General features: G+C 40.9%; 1 protein-coding gene across 8 annotated transcripts in view; it reads left to right on the top strand.

Annotated features, from left to right (window-relative positions):
- EPB41L4B (erythrocyte membrane protein band 4.1 like 4B) overlaps window positions 1–19,022 on the top strand; it is a 135,733-nt gene that overhangs the window by 104,847 nt on the left and 11,864 nt on the right. For 7 of the 8 annotated variants that reach the window (XM_053360700.1, XM_053360701.1, XM_053360699.1 and 4 more), the window contains 2 exons: window positions 7,428–7,548; window positions 9,607–9,684. In XM_053360700.1, coding sequence (XP_053216675.1) covers window positions 7,428–7,548; window positions 9,607–9,684 — 199 coding nt within the window. Of the gene's footprint in view, window positions 1–7,427; window positions 7,549–9,606; window positions 9,685–10,447; window positions 10,619–19,022 lie in introns of those variants that run through there. The other variant, XM_053360703.1, reaches the window with a different exon arrangement.

Raw genomic sequence — 19,022 nt, 5'->3', positions numbered from 1 at the left:
CTGCCCACCTAGCAGTTTGAAAGCACATCAAAGTGCAAGTAGATAAATAGGTACCGCTCCAGCCGGAAGGTAAACGGCGTTTCCGTGCACTTTTCTGGTTTGCCAAAAGCAGCTTAGTCATGCTGGACACATGACCCAGAAAAACTGTTTGCAGACAAACACTGGCTCCCTCGGCCAATAAAGCGAGATGAGCGTTGCAACCCCAGATTCATCTGTGACTGGACCTAATGGTCAGGGGTACCTTTACATTTACCTTTACCTTACTGTCAGTTGAGCATGCCCAGTAGAGAGAATAAATCAGAGCCTGTGTGCACAGCAAGCCAGGCAGCAAACTGTGTACCTGCTGACTTACTAGCTTCTTTCTTTAAGCAAAACATCTTAATAATTCAATCAGCATAGTTTTCCCACTGTGAAAAATAATACTATTTATGGGGATTTTTTTTACTGGGGTCTAGGACATAGCTATCAACTTTCCCCTTTTCTATTCAGAATAAGGGAATTTCCCTTAAAGAAAAGAGAAACGTTGGCAGCTATGGTCTAGGAGCAAGACAAGAGAATGTAGAGAGCTGAGAATCCTTGAATAAATTGAGTGCTGTGAATGGTGATTAAATAGACTAAATTTCATTGCAAATATTCCAGTGAAATTAATGTTACAGCTGTGCACAAATGGCCTCTCAACATTCACTGCTCTGTTTGTGCGTAGAAAAAAATGTGAGGGAACATTTCAGCCCCATTCTCCAGCAGTTTCTCCCAGTGGGGCTCCCCAAGAGCAGCAACCAGCGGACAGCTTCATCCCCCTTCCACCCCAAGGCTATTTTATTTTATTTTTATTTTTTGGTGTAACTGTCTATTTTGTTGGCTGGACAACCTGGCCTCCATTTTGCATCCTCCATAATACCTCAGACCTAGATCAGATCTAAGTTTATAACTTAAAATGCATATAACTTAAAATGTGTGATTAAAATGTGACACCAGAGGGCACTGCAGAGCAACAAGGCACCAGCAAAGGGAAACTGCCGTTAAACGTTATAGAACGTTATGTTTAATAACGTTTATAAGACCAATGTAGCTCCAGCCTACTAGTATTATGCCAGGGCATCGTGGGGCAGAGAGGGAGAATGGCGGAGAATATTTGGAGATGTTTATTGGCTTTTTAGTAGGGAGAAGGAGGGAGGAAAAGAAACATCTCAAAAAATATGCCTTCTGAGGAATTTTGATTTATCTCTAAAAATTAGAGTATTTATTGCATGCCAAGAGTACATGCATTACATTTAGAATAACACAATTCATTGTAGTAGCAACAGAAACACATTCAACATTTTTGGTTTTAGTTAAGGGTATATTTGCGGTACATCAACAGATTTTTCTTCTGCTGTTGCTTGAATGTAACGATAACACAAGCTATTTATATTGACACAATGTGCTTATTGGTTTAAAGTTATGTCTCCACTTACACACACTTCAGTATGTACTGTTTTATTTTGGATGGAGCATTTGAATGTTTGTAATGCATTGAAATTCTATTATGATTTGTTGCTAAAAAAAATTACAAAATGAAAAATGGAAGGAAGTAATATTGTTTGCCTCAATATATTATTAAGAATCCAGAAAACTGTGCAACCAGTCTCCAGACTGATGATGGCTTCAGGGGCGCCAGCTTGAATAAAATATTTTTTTTGGGGGGAGGCAGGTGAGCCCCACCCCGCATAATCAATCGCATGACACAGTGCCTGAACTCCATTTGAATGGCAATGCCCATCAAATTTGGGGGCCCTGCCCCCTCAAATGTTTTATTGGGAGATGAAGACCCCTCGGCCCCTAGGACTTGGCTCCTATGCTTGGCTTTGTTTTAAACAGCGATGAAAATGATTCTGGAATTGCCATTCACTTTGCTTGTGCTCATCACAACTATTTTCACTAGCCATTTGTTATAATCACATTTCTCTTTTTTTTTTATAAAATTTTTATTGGTTTTTCAACATATAATATAAGACAATACAAACAACAAACACTAACAAACAAACATATAAACATGTATAATTTCATAAATTTTTTCGTATACCCAATTTCAACGACTTCCCCATGCCTCCCTTTTCTGCATCCCTGTTTTAAATTTTTTCAGCAACCCCTGGTCTGAATTACTTATTAATTCCTTTCTTTAACCCTTTTCTTTCCTCTTGTCCAATCATTTATCGCTGCAAATCTGCTATGCTTTACCCATGACATTTTAACACTCAATAATTTTACAAGGATTTTTGAGATAAAGTTTAAATTTCTTCCAGTCTTCCTCCACCGTCTCTTTCCCTTGGTCACGGATTCTGCTCGTCATCTCTGCTAGTCCCATGTAGTCGATCACCTTCATCTGCCACTCTTCCAGTGTGGGTAGTTCTTGTGTCTTCCAATACTTTGCTAGTAGAACTCTTGCTGCTGTTGTAGCATACATAAAGAACGTCCTATCTTTCTTTGACACCAATTGGCCTACTATGCCCAGGAGAAAAGCCTCTGGTTTTTTGTGAAAGGTACACTTAAGCACCTTCTTAATTTCATTATATATCGTTTCCCAGAAGGCCTTAATCCTTGGGCACGTCCACCAAAGGTGATAGAAAGTACCTTCAGTTTCATTACATTTCCAGCATTTGTTATTGGGCAAATGATAAATTTTTGCAAGCTTGACTGGGGTCATGTACCACCTATAAATCATTTTCATAATATTCTCTCTTAAGGCATTACATGCCGTAAATTTTATACCGGTGGTCCATAACTGTTCCCAGTCAGCAAACATAATGTCATGACCAATGTCCTGTGCCCATTTAATCATAGCTGATTTAACCGTTTCATCCTGTGTATTCCATTTCAGCAGCAAATTGTACATTCTAGACAGATTCTTAGTATTGGGTTCTAACAATTCTGTTTCTAACTTTGATTTCTCCACCTGGAAGCCGATTTTCCTGTCCTGTTTGAAAACTTCATTTATCTGGTAATAATGAAGCCAGTCTCTTACTTTAGACTTCAATTTCTCATAACTCTGTAATTTCACATTTCCACCTTCTTGTTCTACAATTTCCCAATATTTTGGCCATTTAGATTCCATATTAAGTTTTTTAACTTCCTTAGCCTCCATTGGTGACAACCACCTAGGGGTTTTATTTTCCAACAGATCTTTATAACGAATCCAAACATTGTATAGTGCTTTCCTAACAATATGGTTTTTGAAACTTTTATGAATTTTTACCTTGTCATACCATATATATGCATGCCAACCAAATCTATTATTGAACCCTTCTAAGTCCAAAATGTCTGTGTTCTCAAGAAGTAGCCAGTCTTTCAGCCAGCAAAAAGCTGCTGCTTCATAGTACAGTTTTAAGTCCGGCAGGGCAAACCCCCCTCTTTCTTTTGCATCAGTTAGTATCTTAAATTTTATTCTGGGCTTTTTGCCCTGCCAGACAAATCTCGATATATCTTTCTGCCACTTCTTGAAACAATCCATTCTGTCCACAATCTGCAGTGTTTGAAACAAAAACAACATTCTTGGCAAAACATTCATCTTAATAACAGCAATTCGGCCTAACAAGGAAAGTCTCAAGTTTGACCATATTTCCAAATCTTTCTTAATTTCTGTCCAACATTTCTCATAGTTATCTTTAAATAAGTTCACATTCTTAGTTGTTAAATTGACCCCTAGATATTTCACTTTATTTGCTACCATTAATCCAGTTTCACTCTGAAACTTCTCTCTTTCCTCCACTGTTAAATTCTTTCCCAATACCTTTGTTTTTTGTTTATTTAACTTAAAACCTGCCACTCGACCAAAAACTTGTATTATCTCCAAAACTTTTTTAGTACTAGTGTCTGGCTCTTGCAAAGTTAAAACTAAATCATCTGCAAACGCTTTCAACTTATATTGTTTAGCTCCGACCTGAATCCCTTTTACCAGCTGGTCCCCTCTAATCATATTTAGTAAAACCTCCAGAACAGTTATAAAAAGTAATGGGGATATTGGGCACCCCTGTCGTGTCCCTTTTTCGATAGCAATTTCTTCAGTAACCACGTTATTTACAATTAGTTTTGCTTTTTGTTCAGAATAAATTGCACCTATACCATTCTCAAAACCTTGGCCTACCCCCATTCCTTTATGATTCATTTTCATAAAACTCCAAGAGATATTGTCAAAGGCTTTCTCCGCGTCCACAAATATTAATACTGCCTTAGTATTAATATTATTTTCAAGTAATTCCATAATATCTATTATATTTCTCACATTGTCAGATAAATGTCTTCCTGGGAGAAAGCCAGCCTGGTCTTTATGAATCTCACCCACCAAAACCCTCTTCAGTCTTTTTGCCAAAATGTCTGCAAAAATTTTATAATCCACATTAAGCAATGATATAGGATGGTAGTTCTTAATCTGGTTCTTTTCAGTCTCAGATTTTGGTATAAGTGTAATATACGCTTCTTTCCAGATTCAGGTGCCTTCTTCCCCTCTAAAATTTCATTACAGACTTCCTTAAACGGTTGAATCAGCCAATCTTTCAAAGCTTTGTAGTATCTGGAAGTCAGTCCATCTGGTCCTGGAGATTTTCCCAGTTTCATATTTTGAATGGCTCCCTCTATTTCTTGCTCAGTTATTTTCTGGTTTAAAATCACTTTACTTTGTTCAGATATTTTTTGTAGTCCATATTTTTTAAGAAATTCTTCCATCTCTTTTTCCTCCACCGGCCCTTGTGCATAAAGTTTTCTGAAATAACTCTGAAAGCAGTTTCTAATCTCATTTGGCCTAAAAATGTTCTTTCCTTCAACCTCTAAGCTTGTAACCATATTCAGCTTTTGTCTCTTCTTCAATTGCCATGCCAGAAGTTTCCCACATTTATCTGCCGATTCAAATGTCTTTTGTCTCATTTGCTTTATTTTCCATTCTATCTCCTGGTTCATCAATTCCATATATTGTCTCTGGTAGAACTTTATTTCTCTTAAAATTTCATGAGACTTTGGTATAATCACATTTCTCTAATGAGTATGAAAAGGAACATATTGCAATATAAGTTAAAATTAGACTGATACAAGTGGCAGAATGCAGATCTAAGTGTTAACATGCACGTTTTTGAAGCTTTGTTCACACCTATTGAACATGACAATAGTTTTCTATACAAGAAACAGTGACCATGCCCTCATTTTTTTAAAAAAGCCTTTAAATAGTTAAAATGCAGGTGATCCTCTTTTAAAGGAAGTTAACTGGGCAAATGTCTGGCTTGCAGCCAGAATGTGTGAAACTAAATTTCTGCTCCAACCTGCAGTTGTTATTTTCAAGTGACTGAGAATATTTACTCAATTGGCAAAGCCACATGAGAAAATTCCACTTCCATACAAATGAGTACAAGGAAACAAATTTACCTGGCAAGAGTGGGGAGAAAGCCAAATTATTCCTACTGCGTATGAAGGGGAAAGTTTAAAAGAATGTCAGCAGCCTTGGTGCAAAATAAAGATTAACAAGGTCAAGGAACTAAAACCTGTCCATTTGCATTAATGTAGCATCTAATTAACACAGAAAATAGTCTTTTTGTTTTATAATAAGCTAGGAAAGAGGGTGTTGTCATGGGCTATTGTGTGCTCCGCGGAGGGGTAAGGAAGGCAGCCAGGAGCTGCACTTGTTGTTGCCCTTGGCCCTGAAAGAAAGGAGCAGCCAGCGATTCCCCAGCCTCTTAAATGTGAACCACAAAATACTCCCCCTGGCAGCAGCTCTTGGTGCCCCTGAAACCTGGTTTTTACTGGAGACTGAGACTCATCAGACACAGCTAGGAGTGGCTTTGTATGTGGCAAGATTAATGTGTTCAAGGTGTGTGTGTGAAAGGGGGGGGGGTTGGTGGGAGACAGGGGGCTTATCTTGGCAAGGAAGGGTGGAGTGGGAAGGGTTCCCCCAAAACATCTGAAGTGATTTTATAGCTGTAAAATTAATGCATTTGGTGAGAATCAGAAAGGAACCACGTCATTTTTTGTCACCCATAAATACATACAGTAATCTACAGATATGTTATTGGTAAGTGGAGCTTTAAATACAAAAAAATTCCAACCAATATGGAAGCTTTACTGTTTTATATTGTCATTTGATATAATTTCTTGAACAAAATGCTTTTTCAAAGGTTTTGTGGTTTGTAGATGCTTTCTAATGCAGCAGTCGGAGCCAGTGGCATCGCAACGGGGGGGGGGGGCAGGGTGGTCCGCCCTGGGTGCCATGTTTGGGGGGGGGTGACAAGAAGGCATCCTGCAGGGACTCTGTTAGGATTGCCCTACTCTCGTGTAGGACCCTGGCAGAGACATATGCCCGACTGGCATGTTCTTTCCCTCCTGGTCGATTGTTTGGGAGCTTCAAGAGCTTTCTTCAGCCTGAACATCACAGCAACTGATACCAAGAAGCATCAGCACAATTAGGGATCTGCCGGGTATTCGCAGTTTGCATAACAGAACTCAGTAGCACAGCATTTTGGCTAATCTACATTTATTTACATATAATACACTCGGAGCATCCTGCCTTAGCTCCTTCCTCTTTCTCATCAAGCAGGAAAGAGAGAAAGAACAAAGGACAATAGTCCTATATTCCAGAACACAGTAGTACAAAACATCCTGTCTCCGTCACTTCCCACACTGTGGAATGAAAACATACACCGTCGTGTGATACACAACAATCCCATGACTGCAAACACGGAGCAAGAATCCTAACAGGCTCACCCAGCTGCCGCGGCACGAGCAGCCATCACGCCGCTGCAGCCTCATGTGGAGGATCCTCTGTTCGCGGTTGCAGCCGCGAGCAGAGGATCCTGGCGCCGGAGGCAAACCAGCATGTACAGCTCATGTGCAGTGTTGCACACATGTGCTGTACGTAACGACGCTCCACATGCGCTGTACATAGCAGTTTGCCGCCGGTGCAGCTTGAGCGCCTTATGGACAGTGGTGGGATCCCTCTGTCACTGCTACAGCCACATGTAGAGGATCCTCTGTTCGCGGCTGCAGCATAAGATCCCGGCACTGTCCATATGGCGCTGGAGCAGTGCCACCTGCAAACTGCTATGTACAGCGCATGTGCGGCATCGCTACGTACGGTGCATGCATCGTATGTAGCAACACCACACATGCGCCCTACATGCGCCCTGGGTGTCATGATGCCTTCATTTGGCCCTGGTCGGAGCACCCTCAGCATCTATCCTCCCTATACGTACAACTCTGTATGTGCATTAGGAGATTCCTGTACCAGCAACTAGTGTGTGTATGTGACACACTTTTCAGAAAAACACAAATGAAAATATAGCAGAACTGAAGAGGCGAGCAGAAACAAGTGGTAGACATTTTGAAAATGCTTTCTAGGTTATCCTCCCCATGAAAATGAGTACTTAAAAATATTGTAGTGAGCAAAGTTTCTTGTACTTTTAACAACCCAGTGATGAAGATGACCTTCCTCCAGCGCTTGCAGCAGCGGTTGGGGCATCGCCATCACACTCATCAGCATCTCCTGTGTCACAGAGAACAAACTCGGAGGGACATTTTTCATCATGTGCAAAGGTACATACAGATAACTGGAAGGGTGGGTTAAAATGTGGGCTCAGCAGCAGGTAAGGGTGCAACTCATAAATTCATGGTTGCCTTTGATAAGCATATTTGGTTCACATTCCTTGCTGTTATTGAAAATCTTCTCTCTCCTAATCCAAGCCTGAAATGCCAAGGAGTCCCTGCAAGTTCAACTTTCTGTCCCATGTTCAACTTGACTAGCTAAGAGTCTCACAAGCCTGATCAGGAGAGCTTTAAGCTAGATTTTGAGAGGGAGAGAAACAACATTACAGACAAAAGACAAATACCTGGTACTGGGGATAATAGCTTCATTGCTGCACAAAAAGCTGAGGTGGTGCTCCAGAAACCTACTAAAGTAAAGAAACTACAAGAAGGAAGCAGCTGGAGGGAACAACTCATGGTTTTTTTCTATACACAAATGCATAGAGTATGGGAAACAAGAAAGATGAATTGGAGCTTTTAATTCAGGGTGGCAAATATGACCTGATAGGCATTAGTGAACCCTGGTGGGATAGAAGCCATGACTAAAATGTAGGGATTGAGGGAGGGGTATAACCTGTTCAAAAGGAATAGGCCAAACAGGAAGGGGGGGGTAGCATTATATGTAAAGGATGTGTACACTTGTGAAGAAATCCTTGACCTGGAACATGGAAAGCAGATTGAGAAAATATAGGTAAAAATTGTAGGAGAGAGAAACAAGAGTGACCCTACTGTGGGGCTCTGCTATAGACTGAAGACTTGGATGATGCCTTCCTAAAGCAGATTACCACACATTCAAAAAGGAGATATATAGCAGTCATGGGAGACTTCAATTTCCCCGATATCTGTTGCAACTGAAGCTCTGCAATGTCTGCTAAATTCCCCATTGCCTCGCTAACAATTTCATTTTCCCAGAAGGTGGAAGAAGCAACAAGGGGATCATCTACCTTGGACCTGGTCCTCACTGACAGGGAGGGACTGATGGATGAAGTGGAAGTACTCAGAAACTTGGGATAGAATATGACAATATTGTTCACAAAAATGCCATGGGAAATGGACCTAGATGTGCAAATAGTTTCAGCAAAAATAAGGGAAGCCTCATTAAAACTTCTGCATAGTGGCATACACTGGTGAGGTTGTCCCAAATATGTAAGGAAGTCAATCCCAATTGTTGGAGGGGATGCGCAGTCAAAGGTACATAGTTCCATATGTGGTGGTGGTGTGACATCATCAAACCCTTCAGGAATGCTGTCTTCAAATAAATAAGCTGAATATACACGAAAACAATGGAAATGTCCCCTGCACTAGCACTACCTAGGCTTAGTGTCCTGCCTGGTCCTGATTATTCCAAAGATGACCTCTTTGCCTTTCTATTGACTGCTGCTCATATGGAGACAGCCAGATGTTGAAAAACTGGTGTTGGTATAACAAGAGTACAGTCAATAGCACTGGCTGAGAAACTAACATGCCAGGTGAGAGCAGCAAAGGGCAAACACAATCCATATTCCTCTCATATGGCAAATGTTTATTGAATCCATAAATTCTTCAGGCAGTGGCAGGAATCCACCCAGCACTCATGGGAAAATGTGGCATGATCTCTTAGAGTAATCAAATGAAACTTTAACACATGGCCTGACAGAAGTCTGTAATTTCATCAGGACAAGTAATTTGTTGTTTACTGTTGTAACAATTGTTTTCTCGAAATTTATCTTTTGTACCATGAAAATAAATATTTTAAAACAGTATTTAAAAAAGAAGTTATTCCACAACACGTGCAAGAGCAGGAGGAGCACCGAAATCTTTGGATGGGGTTAACACAAGACCCCACCACCCCATTGTATTGCATGGGTCAGGCATAAGGAGGACTGTGGTGGCTGAGCTAGGCTTTATTTTGCACCTGAATTGGGGGGCCAAAGAAGAGTTGAGAAATGCACTGCCTCTCTTATTGTTGTGGTTCTGACACTGCTAGTGAATATAGAATTTAGATTTCCTGCAGTTCATCTTCTCAAATGAAATTATTTTTGTTTACAATTCAGCTCCATTAACCCTTCCTGAATTTTTACTGTGCTTCAGAGCCCTGCAGATCCTGGAGGTCCCTTTGCTTTGGCACCTGGAGATCTGCTCATGGATTTCACGGAAGCCACGCCGATGGTAAATGATTTCATTTTGCAGCCCTGGAAGTTATGTCTTAGAGAATTTCTTAAATCTGCACGGGAAAAAGCTGCAATGCTTATGTTGTAATAATTCAGTACACAATACTATTATCTTAGTTCTGTTGTGATTCTGGCTTTCATAAATTAGACTAAACCTGTAGAGATTCCTGATCTATTTATTTGAAACCAGCTTAAGAAACTTCTGACAAATGCTTGTATACTGTCAAGCTAGGAGGAAATTGTATCGTTCTAGTGATCTGATATGATTTTTGTATGCATTTACTTCTTGGGGTTTTTTTTGTAACAGGACACTATGGTTGTTCTGAATTTTAAAGTTTGGACTTGCCTTTGCGCCATCAGTCCCGTCACCAATGGCAGATTCTCTCCTGGAGAAAATAGCTTCTGGGGCGGGGGAGGGGCTTTCACTGAAACCACTGCACAGGGGAAAATAATTTTGTGAACAGCATTCATGATTTTGCTCTCACACACGCACACCCTGAAGGCAATTGCTTTTTGATTTATTTTCCAAGTAAGAAGGAGTCACACATTTAATTTGTACACATATATATTGTCTTATTTTAGGCATGTGACAGAATCTTGGGCTATTAAGAATGTTGCCAAGAGTGAGTGTTCATAAAACAAATGCCATAAACTACAACTTTTGACCATGTCTTCATCTTTGCAGCCTCCATCTCCATGTTCACAACCAGACCAAGTAGTAATTGCCACCTTGTTAATGTCTGCTTTTTTTTTAAACTTAGAATCATTTCCTCTGTGGGATACCATCAGGCTGTGCATTGCACTACGCAATTCTGGTATGTCTGTATTTGCAAGCAGCTCTTTTGGAATGCCTATTAATTTCATGGACCGGTGTTCCTCGTTCCTTGTTCCAAAATACTGCAAGTTTCATTTTTTAGAGTCAGTGACTTTGAAAGCAAATAATAAAAAGAGCCGTGTACATTCCACTCAAGATTTGACGGACCCTTCCCCCCCTGCCCATAGTTTGTACCATCCACGCTTACACTAAGGATGCAAGCAAAGCAATGCAGACAAATGGACAGATAAGGGGATATGGCATGGCATTTGCAAAGCTGTGGATGATGGGAATTGGGATAAGAGGAGGCAGGATGAGTAGGCGCTTGGAGGAGTTGGTGTGCGGGGCAGGGAGAGCCCTGATGATTAAAACTCCACTTTAACCACCACCCTCTCTTATTTTTCTTTAAAGCCTTCACCAGATAACTGCCATTTTGTTTTAATTTCTCTCTACATTCAAGAGGTTTGTAATATAAATCACAGGCAGTATATACCTAATTTCACAAGAACCAAGGTTATCCAGCAGTAAGTGTGCTTGAGTTTAAGCCTAAGGGGCCCAACACTCGCTCACTTGGGTTAATTTTCTCTTAATTTCCCCATTGTGTGCAGACCAGACTGTAGGGCCCAAAGCAGGAGGAGCCTCCTTGACTAAATGGGTGCTGGGAAACGATGCTGGTCTTGTGAGAGGAGTAACCATGCACCTCATGCTGCTCCATGAAACAGACCACCAATGCTAGAAGGAAGGAAGGAAGGAAGGAAGGAAGGAAGGAAGGAAGGAAGGAAGGAAGGAATTGGCAGCTGGTGCAGCTGTTTTAAAATAAGGATGATACGAGTTCTAAATGGAATCCTAGCCAGTAATCTGGCTGCTGCATTTCGGATCATTTGAAATTTATTAATTGCTTCAAGGGCAGTCCCATTTAGAGTGCATTGCAACAGACCGATCTGGAGGTGACTGCAGTATGGCTTACAGTGGCCAGTTCATCTCAGAGAAGGGCCCTAGCTGGTGAACCTGGTATAGCTCCCACACTTGAGAACAAGAACACCTAATGCTCTTTCCAAGTTTCATTTTCACTTTATTGCTGCACATCCAGCCAGCCCATCACCATCTCCAAGCATTCTAGTACCTGAACTTTTCACCTGATTCTGATGGAATAGAGAGAGAGCGCGCGCGCTGAATTGCATTCATATATTGGTGGCACCTTGTTCCAGATCTCCTGATGACAACTCATAGCAGTTTCAGATAGATGTTAAAGAGCATAGAGGACAAGACAGAATGCTCTTCAGTGGCCCACCAATACTACTTTCTTGGAAATGGCACTGGAATTATGAGAACTACTGAAGTACAGTGCCCCTAATCCCCACCTGAGTTGCTCCTGAAATCTACATTGGTTAACAGTACTGAAAACCACCAAGCAGTCAAGAAGAATGAGCAGGGGTTCAGTCCCTCCCTTGTCTATCCCAACAAACGTCACCAGCCAGGTCAACAAGACAGTTTTCACGCCATAACCAGGCCTGAAGCCATACTAAAATAGATCCAGATAACTAGTATTTTCCAAGCATGCCTTTCAAGCCCCTTGTCCCAAAAGGGGACACTTGCCACTGGGTGATGATTGTTTAATGCTTCTGAGTTCAGGGAGGTGTCCTGTACTCCAAAAAGTAAATCCACTTAAGTATCACCCCCAAAGAAACACACACATTTTCTCCAGAACAGCTTTAAAAACAGTTGGTTTAAAAATAAATAAATCATTATATCCCTTTGTCTGTCTTGATTATATAGTATATATATATAAATACAAAATACCTCAGTGATGCAAGCAAGGGAGGGCAAATAGCACCAGTGCCACAGCTGAGCTGCAAGCCCTGCCTTTTCAAAGCCCCAGACTTCAAAATGCAATTGCATTGTACAAATTTCATTCATGCTAATTTTACAGACTCTTACAGAAGAACTAGAACAAATCTAACTCCAACTTTAGAGTTGGTCCTTTTTTTTTTAGAGCCAAATACATTTTTATTAGTTTTCCAACATTAATCCAATAATAGCCCAATTGTAACAATACCAATTCATACCCAATTAATACAATTATTCAAATACCAAATGATACTTTTACCCCCATCATTCTCTTAATCTCTTTCTGTGTTTCCCTGCAATGTTGAGGGAGTCGTCCATTCCTGGTGCAGAACAGAAATGGAAGTCAGAGTTGGTCCATTTTATCATACAGTGCTCTTTTGCTAGGTCAGAAGCAGCCCTTCTATATGTGGAGAAGGTTTTCAGCCTAATAATAATAATAATAATAATAATAATAATAATAATAATTTTTATTATTTATGCCCCACCTGTCTGGCTTGGTTTTCCCAGTGACAGCATATCTAAAAACATAATAAAAACACCAAGCATTAAAAACCTCCCAATACAGGGCTGCCTTCAGATGTCTTCTAAAAGTTGCGTAATTCTTCATCTCCTTGACATCTGGTGCAAGGGTGTTCCACAGGGAAGGTGCCACTGCCGAGAAGGCCCTCTGCCTGGTTTCCTGTAACTTGACTTCTCACAGTGAGGGAACTAGCAGAAGACCCTCAGAGGAAGACCTCAGTGTCTGGGCTGAGTGATGGGAGTGGAGACGCTCCTTCAGGTATACTGGGCCAAGGCTGTTTAATAAAGGGCATTTAACATTCAATCCACTTCATTCATCAATTTATAGTGTACCCTTCCTCCCAAAGGAACCTGGGACAGCCTGTATGCATGTACAAAATGTATGAGTTACCATAGCTTTCCCTAGAAAAGTTTGAGGATACAGTTTGGGGAACAGAAACACTTGGATGCAGAAATCATTGCTGCCTCACCATTTCTTCATGCTAGACCAGGGGTCAGCAAACTTTTTCAACAGGCGGCTGGTCCACTGTCCCTCAGACCTTGTGGGGAGAGCTGGACTATATTTTTTTTTTTGGGGGGGGATGAACGAATTCCTATGCCCCACAAATAACCCAGAGATGCATTTTAAATAAAAGCACACATTCTATTCATGTAAAAACACCAGGCAGGCCCCACAAATAACCCAGAGATGCATTTTAAATAAAAGGACACATTCTATTCATGTAAAAACACCAGGCAGGCCCCACAAATAACCCAGAGATGCATTTTAAATAAAAGCACACATTCTATTCATGTAAAAACACCAGGCAGGCCCCACAAATAACCCAGAGATGCATTTTAAATAAAAGGACACATTCTACTCAAAAACACACTGATTCCCGGGCCGTCCACAGGCCGGATTGAGAAGACAATTGGGCCAGATCTAGCCCCTGGGCCTTAGTTTGCCTCCCCATGTGCTAAACTGATCCCTCTGAAGCTGCTTTTCCTTTTAAAAAAGTCAAAATCAAAAGGAAGCTTTTCTGTGCCCAGTGGTGCATAACATGCAGCCGGCTCCTGAGGCAAACACGTTTTGAAACAAGTCCATCATACAGGTAGACTCAGCAATGATTGATTACAGCTCCCCGTTGAGAGTGTACTTGGCAACAAACATTTTTCTGCCATATGATCTGTGGGATTAAAGGTAAGGAAGGAGATCAACCACTCTGAAGTTCCTCACTTCCCATAAAATTCATTAGAAAAAAGCAAGCAAGCAACCCTTCAGTGACGTCTGCTGACTGCAGCAGCATCATCGTATTGGTCCATCACTGTATAATTATATGGACGGAATGCTTTCTTGACCTTGCAAACAGTTTGTCTAATGCATTCCTTTGTTTCTCCGTCTCTTTCTGCAGACACTAATTCTATCACCCATGCATAATAGGCAATTTGACCTTACCAGCCCTTTTCAATAAAAGCTTCCACTGTATCATAACAGACCATACTGGAGGGAGCAAGATTATTGGAACATAGAGGCTCATTCTCACTCGCATCATTTGTGTCACAGCAGATTTCTTCATCTTTTCTATGGAGTTTCTGTGGAGCGCCTCTCACCGATGAAGCATCCTTTAAAACTGCAGCTTCTTAATTAGATTCTGTGTGGCTAATAGCAAAACAATCAATGCACATCAATGTCTCAGAATGTGGATTTTTCCCCACTGTAGATTTAGAGCTCTGGTTTCTAGTTTATAAAAGCTGCTTGTTGCTCTGTATCTGATGGATATCTGTGCCATTGCATATGGCATCGCATATTACATGGCAAACCCCCTCAGCTCCTTAAGAATCAGGAAACGCACAAATCCCTGCCTACAAACAGCTCACACTGTACTAACTTATATAATGATTGCCATGAACATTTATTGTGGCCTTGTCTCTAGAAATGTAAGTGTGTGTCCACTCCCCCCATGTGAGAAAATAGGAGGAGATAATGCTCCTATCAAAAGTATGCAGTCATACTTTCTTCAGTATGATGTGGTGAAAAGTATAATATGGAAGAATGAAAAGAATGCATTTTATTTGGGAAATGATGGTAAGTCTAGCAAAATGAATCAATGCTAATTTGCATTCACTGACATTGCAAAAATTAAATATAATTGTTGTTATCCAGCTAAGGAACTCCTTGTGTAAACAAGGTTATGGAAACATATTACTAGTTGGGTTGGAAGCCATGGATATAAAGATAATATAGATTCTATGCAATGCTGACTACAGTGGCACCTCGGTTTAGAAACAGTCCTGTTTACAAACTATTCGGTTTATGAACTCCGCAAAACTGGAAGTAGTGTTCCAGTTTCTGAACTTTACCTCGGTCTATGAATGGAAGCCGAATGGTGGAAGGGCACCGGTGGTGGGAGGCCTCATTAGAGAAGGCGCACCTCGGTTTAAGAAATGGATTTGGTTTAAGAACGGACTTCAGGAATGGATTAAGTTCATACACCAAGGTACCACTGTATACATCCAAGAGAAGATACAGTCTGTCTGCACTGTATTGCTGTAAATGGGATATGGAGTCCAATGTGCTTTTAAATATGCATCCACATGTGTGTTAAATACCTAATATCCAGCTCTGTTTATGTACAGTATAGATGCAATCCTCTTTTCTCACCCATGGTAACCATGATTTCTCATTTCCTGATTGTAATTACGGTAGTTATAATTGTACTTAGGAGTCCACTAAATGATGATAGGTTTTCTTTCCAGCATGTGCATTTATCAGACAAAATACGGTAGTTGGGTGATGCTAGCCTGTTGCCTAGACTCTGAAATGACTCCTTGCACCAGCACTACAGCTGCTGCATTACTGAGTCATCCGACAAAATATTAGTGGAAGTTAATTTCTTATTGATAAAAAAGGCAGGAGAAATGCTGCTGAATTTCTAACTCCTAGTAAAATTTTCTAGGAGGCAGATGTTTTGAATAAGACGCCAAAGTGCACTTTTGCTCCTACTGTGGTGGAGAAACAGTGGCTGTGCATCCAGTACATGCTGCCTGTTTTCTCACTGTTACAATTTTGTAGGACAAAAATCATAAACATAAAACATAATTTTCATCAAGACAAAAAACAGAAACAATAAGTCTATTAAAACCTGAGAATGGGTTATACATATTGTTGCACATGTTCCCCATTTCCCTGAACAGTGAGAAATCACAAAAGCTACAGTAATTAATTAATTAATTAATTAATTAATTAATGTACTTATATCCCACCTTTCTCCAAAGTTGGGACTCAAGGCAGCTTACAACATTTTAAAAACACAGTTATAATGACAACAGGTCAAAATATAAGAGAACACATTTAGATGCAGCATTAAAACAGCAATTGCCGTGATGGGAGCCCAGTGGATTTTCAAAGGCCTTTCTGAATAGGAAAGTCCTAAGAAAGCCAGTGTAACCTCTCTTGGGAGGCAATTCCACGATCTGGGAGCAGCCCCAGAAAAGGCCCTCTCTGTGTCACCATTAACACTGCCTGTGATGCTGATGGGACCAAGATAAGGTTCTCACCTGAGGATCTTGGCACCTAGAAAGACTCATAAAGGGAGATTACGATCTTTCAGGAAACCTGGGTGTCACTTGCAACAGGCTGTGGTTATTGAAATGCTTTCCAAAGCTTTGTTCAGAGTGGTAACAACCTCAAGTTGCCAGCTGACCCATTAATAAATACACTCTTAGCCACTTCCCCTTCCCTCACAAGACCTTAAACGGGACACCTTACTTTTTAAAGTTATTCTTGCTCCTCCACAATCCTTATTCTAAAGTCAGTAAAAAACCGGCAATTTAAGCTTCAATCATCTGACTTCATAGAAATTTCAGCTGTGAGGGATGACTATATATGTGTACATCTGGGTTTTGCTATTTATTGCTGTGTCTTGGGCTATGTGGTCTGTTAAAAATAATTGCAGTACAGTTCCCCTGCTTTCCGTCACTGATGTCATGTCTGCATCAGTGGTTCCCTTGATCAAGGTGAGTGGTCTTTGCATGAATGAATGGCTCAGCTGCTTCCCTTCGCCTCGTGCACCTGATGTCCATCTCAGCAGGGGAGGGTGAATCCTTAGAGGAGAAGGAACAGATTGGATCAAGCAAGCATTTGGGAGGCTAGCTCACTCTGATCTGAATAATATTTCACCTGATCTGAAAATACGGCCACTCTGGGGAAAGGTTGGAGGAATGCCTTGCAAGAGTGTCATCTCATGTGGGGTTACCTCTTGTGGGGCAGTGCTGGTAAAGAGGCTGTTGGAGGGAGGGTTCGTTGGCTGCTGGTTTTCCCCTTTTTGTTCAGAGTGTGTGCTCACTTCCCAGTGTCTGCTCCCTCAGTGTGCCTCCACTCATAAATCAGTCTAAAAGATGGTGATTACAATAGAAACAAAGTATTATATGTATTGCAATTAAATTGTCCTTTCAAAAGAACGACAAAGAAAATGTCTGGATTATCTGCAGATTCAAAAATCAAGTTAATGGCAAGATTTGAATTAGGAACTCATTGAATTCACTTTCTACTTAGTATGTTTATTTCTTCAAAGACCACGTTTAGTTAAACTACAGGCACTGATTTTCAAATCCCTTTACTAAAGCAGTGAAAGTGTCAGGGAGCTTGTGTTCCATGAGATTCCGACTACTGCTAACTCACATGGGATGCAATTAAAAAGGTGGTGTAAAGATCAAAAAGTGGCAGAGAGAGAATTCCCCCCCCCCAAAGCTATGAACCAATGAGTTCCTAATTCAAATCTTGCCATTAACTTTCTAGGACTAAGGATTAAGTGAATCCTTTTTAAACCACTTTGAAACAGAAAGGCTGCCCTTATCAAGAAAGCAGTACTGCTGTTCATTTGACATTTGGCAGATACCTGCAAATTCTATGCAATTTTGCTAAACAATTAAAAGTTATAGGACAGTTCCTTTTAAGTCATAAATATAAAGGTGCCCACTGCAAAAAAAACAAAAAAAAAACCCCAAACCCATGGACCTATTTGTAATTTGGCAGATATCCACTCAGGAGGCACTAATATCATAGCTGTCAAGTGTCTCCTATTTGAAGGGACAGTCCCTTATTCCAGCGCCATGTCCCGCTGCTGTCCCTTATTGATGGATGTCCCTTAAATGTCCCTTAAATTTCAAAGGAAGCAGCTCCTCTCCCTCCCTCCCTGCCGGCCAGGGAGGAGGAAGGCTCCAACTGTGTTGCTTAGCTGTGTTGCTCACCCAATAAGAAGTCTAAGAATGACTGGGGGGTGGAGCTTGCATGCCTTGTGTGTGGCTAGTTAATGCAAGCTGAGGGGGTTTTTGAATGCTGGACGCCATTTTGTTGCACGTGCTGCTGCAAACTTTGCAGTGCAAAGCCAGGCCGGGGAGCCATCTTAAGTTGTGATAGGCCTTGTGGTGCATGTGATTCAGATTCTGTTCAGTTGAACCTCTGGTTACAAAGTTGGTTGGACAGTGTTCTCGAAGCTACCAGCATAAGTTTGACCAGACTGCAGGAGGAAGGAAGACTGCAGTGCCTGGAACAGGTGAGGCTGCAGGTCCCTAATTTTGGCTGCTGGTCCCTTATTTTCAAGGCTGCTGGTCCCTTATTTTCAAATCTGTAAGTTGACAGCTATGTAATATGCTTGCAAATCTGATCCAGTTCTGGTAATAAGTCATTTTTTTTATTTTTCCATAATAGTTAATGGGGAAGAAACAAAGGTTTGTTTCCACATGAGCTGAACTGAACAACCTCCAAAGTGCTTTGAACTGAATCTTGCTTTTCTCCCTGAAGCATTGAAATGGTTGATGCCCGCCCCTATTTAATATCCTTCTTAATCCCAATAGGTGATCTGCACCAATGTAGGGGCATTGGGGCATCTCTGTGTGCCCAAAGAAGTATTGGCATTGAGTTGAAGTTAGGCTGAAGGTAATATTAAGAAGGGCCTCTCACAGCACTTAACCTAGTGTAAAAAATAATAATAATAATATGTTTTCACAAGATCTTTATGTTTGCTGTGGGCAGGGACACTGTTGCTTCCTACAGCAAACATGCAAAGCCTGAATAACCATTTATGTTGATAAAGTCTCTGTGTGCATACACCTAGGAACCTCATTCCAATCAGGGTTGTTTAAGCACTTGCACAGAGATTATATACTTGAAGAAA

Source organism: Podarcis raffonei, chromosome 13 (genome assembly GCF_027172205.1).
Source record: "Podarcis raffonei isolate rPodRaf1 chromosome 13, rPodRaf1.pri, whole genome shotgun sequence".
Classification (NCBI taxonomy): domain Eukaryota; kingdom Metazoa; phylum Chordata; class Lepidosauria; order Squamata; family Lacertidae; genus Podarcis; species Podarcis raffonei.
Note: the sequence above shows the minus strand (reverse complement) of the source record. Positions and strands in the feature narration are given on the sequence as shown.